The sequence below is a fragment of the Marmota marmota genome, unplaced genomic scaffold (assembly GCF_001458135.2).
Source record: "Marmota marmota marmota unplaced genomic scaffold, marMar, whole genome shotgun sequence".
In the NCBI taxonomy this organism is placed as follows: domain Eukaryota; kingdom Metazoa; phylum Chordata; class Mammalia; order Rodentia; family Sciuridae; genus Marmota; species Marmota marmota.
In genome coordinates this window covers 748184-752299 of record NW_025999869.1, presented here as the reverse complement: position 1 = coordinate 752299, position 4116 = coordinate 748184, and the positions used below count along the sequence as shown (strand labels likewise).

At 46.1% G+C, this 4116-nt stretch overlaps 1 protein-coding gene across 9 annotated transcripts in view; it reads right to left on the bottom strand.

Annotated features, from left to right (window-relative positions):
- Nucleotides 1–1398, bottom strand: part of LOC107147952 (zinc finger protein 709-like) — a 49313-nt gene extending 47915 nt beyond the window's left edge. For 2 of the 9 annotated variants that reach the window (XM_048815054.1, XM_048815065.1), the window contains exon 1: nt 558–1375. In XM_048815054.1, the coding sequence (XP_048671011.1) occupies nt 558–572 (15 nt within the window). In that variant the 5' untranslated portion in view covers nt 573–1375. Of the gene's footprint in view, nt 1–512 lie in introns of all 9 variants that reach the window. The other 7 variants (XM_048815110.1, XM_048815079.1, XM_048815093.1 and 4 more) reach the window with 7 other exon arrangements.
- Nucleotides 1399–4116: the final 2718 nt, after the last annotated feature.

The following is a 4116-nucleotide window of genomic DNA, read 5'->3' as shown; positions in this document are numbered from 1 at the left end:
GTATAAGAGACAGGGGGGGGAGTCACTGTTAAAGCTACCTTAGTTTTGACCGTCAATAATATATATTCTTTGCAATATTTCACTAGGGAAAATGAAAATTAACAGACGTGTCCACTTGAAACATACGAGGAAGAACAAATATTTGATAAAGCTGTGAAGTGGAGAGAAAAATGGCATTTTAGAATGAATGCAGGAGGCAACTGCAATTTTAAGGATCTACAGCAGCCTTCAGAGGACCTACACCGGGGAGAGTAGGATTTGTGATCCTGTTTGCTCCACATTTGGAAGACTTCATGTAGGCAACCAGCAAGGAGGGGAGGGAACGCCAAGGACCTGAGCCCAGCTCATCCCAAAGACCACTGGTACAGAGGCCCAGGGCCACACGCCAGCAGAGACTAGGACCCACGCTCTGCAGCTGACCTCGGGACCCAGCCGTCGGCACACTCGGGGGACCAGAGAACAAGGCCCAGAGCCACCCGCCCGCCATGACTCCTCCACGCTCCGCAGCTCACCCGCGGGTGCCGACCGAGTTCCGCCAGCCCCGGCCGCACAGTCACCATTTTGGCTTCCATGGTGACCCGCTGTCCTCTCCAGGGACCTCCCGGCACCGGAGCTCTCGGAGAACAAAGGCTGCTCAGAGTCACAGAAGCCTCCGAAGCAGAACACGCGGCGCGAGGAAAGGCAGGAGCGGATTTGCTGAGGAAAAAAAGCCCGCCGGATTACCGAAGCCCGCTCGACTGCGGAAGCCAGCCCGACTGCGGAAGCCAGCCCGACTGCGGAAGCCAGCCCTCCCCCGCCGTCGGCGCACCTGATTGGACAGTTCCACCCGGCGTCCCTGATGGACCGCCTCCAGGCGCGGCTCCGCATTGTGAGTGACGGCTAACATCACCCAATCACTGGCGAGAGGGACAGATCCTTGGGCCCCGCCCTGTTTCTCGCGGGCCTCTTTGCAGTTCTGGGAACCAATCCCGGAGGGAAGCCTTTGCTCGGAACCTGGCGCGGAAGGTGACCTCTGGGCCTGGGCTGTGGCTCTAGGGAGAGGTTTTCCTAGCACGGGTGAGGCCCTAGGTTGTCACCTCACCACGGAAACGAACAGCAATGACAGCAACAGTTCCTGGGGAGTCTGAGGCAGGAGGAGCCCAAGTTCACGTCAGCTTCTGCAAACAGTGAGACCCTGTCTTGAAATAAAGTAAAAACGGTTGGGGACCTGGCTCAGAGGTCAACCCCACTGGGTTTGTTCCCTAGGACAGCAAAGAAGAACGAGGTGTATATATTCTATCAGCTGGTGTGAGCTCGGGACTTAGCAAGACAGTCTCAGAACTTGTGAAACACTGTTTAAAGATATATATATATCGGGCTGGGGATGTGGCTCAAGCGGTAGCGCGCTCGCCTGGCATGCGCGGGGCGCTGGGTTCGATCCTCAGCAACACATAAAAATAAAATAAAGATGTTGTGTCCACTGAAAACTAAAAAATAAATATTAAAAAATTTTCTCTCTCTCTCTCTTTAAAAAAAAAGCATATATATCACATGATATCAAAAAATGAGAACAATTTGACAATTAGTTTAATAATTCTCATCCCCTCCTGGCCTCTGCTCTTTTGAGGAGGCAGCCTGAGCTACGAAAGGAAGCAATTGGGGTTGGCTTTGTAGTTCAGTAAAATGAATAAAAATAAAATAAAAAAGGAAGGCAGGCCGGCAATCCTCTGGGGGGCGGATATAAAATGGGTGTAGATATTCTACATTCTACTATTAGGGAGTCCTAGGCAGAGACATGACTCTGGTGATCCCACAGGTCAGGTCAGCTGTTTACTCCAAAACCAAGCAGAAAAGGTCATGATGAAAAGCAGGAAAGGGACAGTGATCAGTGCAGCTACAACAGAAAGACAAGGGAACCCTATCCTTAAACCTGGCTTCAGGGGTGACAAGGACTTTGAGGTTTTATACAAAAGGTGATCATAGGCAGGTATGTGTACAAAAAACTGTAGGATTTGGTATTATCTGTGGCTTCAGGCACCTGTGGGTCTCCTAAGATATATGTGAGCTCATGCTCATTTGCCCCCTTGACTCATGTCACTCCATTGCATAGACTGAGGTCACTTTGTCTCTCAGGAGGAGTCCCGTCCCTGTGTGTTTCCATGTAAAGTGTTCAGAGGCATCAACATTTTCAAGAAAAGCCACATGCCCAACCTCTCCTGCCCAGAAAGCAATTGACCCCCAGATGCTGACCCAGTGCTCTCAGCTTCCTGGGTTTCAATTGCTAGTTACACCATAAAGAAACAAAAACCCTGCTCAGCTCTACTTATAAATCTTGGATATAAATCCCAAACATTTACCACTCAGGCCAATATGGCCTGTGGTATCGTCCATCTTATCCTTCTTGGAAAGTAAATAAAATTTTCTTCTTTGCTTTTAACTTGGACTTTGTGAAGTCTTTCACATCCTGCACACTGGCCTAAATTCATTCTGCCTAACATTATCAACTATGGACGGAGGGCTGGGGGGCTAATATATAAAGATCATATTCCCACAAGTATGGAACAGTGGCCACTTACCTGCCAGGGCTGAGATCTGACCTCCAGATGCTTTTTTCTCTTTACCTTGTGCTAGGGATGGAATCCATGGCAGGGGCACTTTATCACTGAGCTATATCCTCAACACCCTTTTTATAGTGGTACAAAGAAAGTGCGCAGGAGCATAAATATAATGGGTTTGAGAAAATGACTCCCGATAGGGACTCCAATCTATTATTGATCAAATGAAGAAAATGACACATGATTAGGCTGGGCATGGTGGCACACACCTGTAATCCCAGTGGGTACAGATGCTGAGGCAGGAGGATTGCTAGTTCAAAACCAGCATCAGCAAAAGAGAAGTCTTAAGCAAGTTAGTAAGAACCTGTCTCTTAGTAAAATAGAAAATAGAGCAGGGGATTGATTCAGTGGCTGAGTGCCCCTGAGTTCAATCCCCAGCACACACACATACACACAAACATACACACACAAATCCTAATTATATCATTGGTCTCCCTTTAACTTCTTCAAAAGACATAAGATTACATAATGCAATAACTCTTTCAGCAAGTTACTGTTTAATCTGTAATTTTACAGATATGACATATAAAAGAATAATATGAAAATGGAATATAGAACAGGATTTATGTGAAGAAGGAAATAGAGCTATGTAGGATATTTTAGCTGGCATTCTTAGTATGAACGTGTGGATGATTTTGATGAGACACACATGGTATGAGATATAAAAAGTCCAGGGATCCATTTTCAGAACACAGCATTTAGCCTTAAATGTAAAATTGGGATGTAAGAAAGACAGCCTGAGGGGAAATAGAGCAGAATTCAAAGATATAAGCATAGTACCACAGCCTGTTGATGTGGCAGATTCAGATTCCATGTACCTGAACCCTCCTTGACCCACAGGAGGTAGGGGATGGGTTTAGCCTGACCAACAGAAATAGAAATATCTGTTAATTTAGGTAAAGTAAAACTCTCTACATGCCAAGATGCATTCAATCCAAGAAGGCTTTCCTGCTACAAGAGAACAAGGGAAGTGGGTACAACTAATTATATATTTTTTAATATACATATATCTATTTTTTTGATTCCAGGGATTTAACTAAGGGGGGCTTAAACACTGAGCCAGATTTCCAGCTCTTTTTATTTTTATTTTTTTCAATTTCGATACAGGATCTTGCTAAGTTGCTTAGGGCCACACTAAGTTGCCGAGACTCGCTTTGAACTTGCAGTCCTCCTGCCTCAGCCTCCCAAACCACTGGAATTACAGGTGTGTACCACACTGCCCAGCATCATATTTCTTTAAATGATCCTATGGGAGATAGCAAAACCCAGGTGATGATCCGGAAGATGGCACACGCCATAATACTTACCCAGTGAGGAACTGGGGGTTAGGGGGGCCTTGGGCTCCTGATGATAAAATGCTGGCCATACTACTCTCTGTGTGTCTGCTCCCTCATACATTCAATCTTGCAAGTCCATCAGTAAAAGCTGTGCTTTCTCTGTACCTTTGTCTCTCAATCTTTTAGGAGACAGAGAAATGACAATGATAGGAACACAATATTAAGAGAATAATTCTATAAAATGG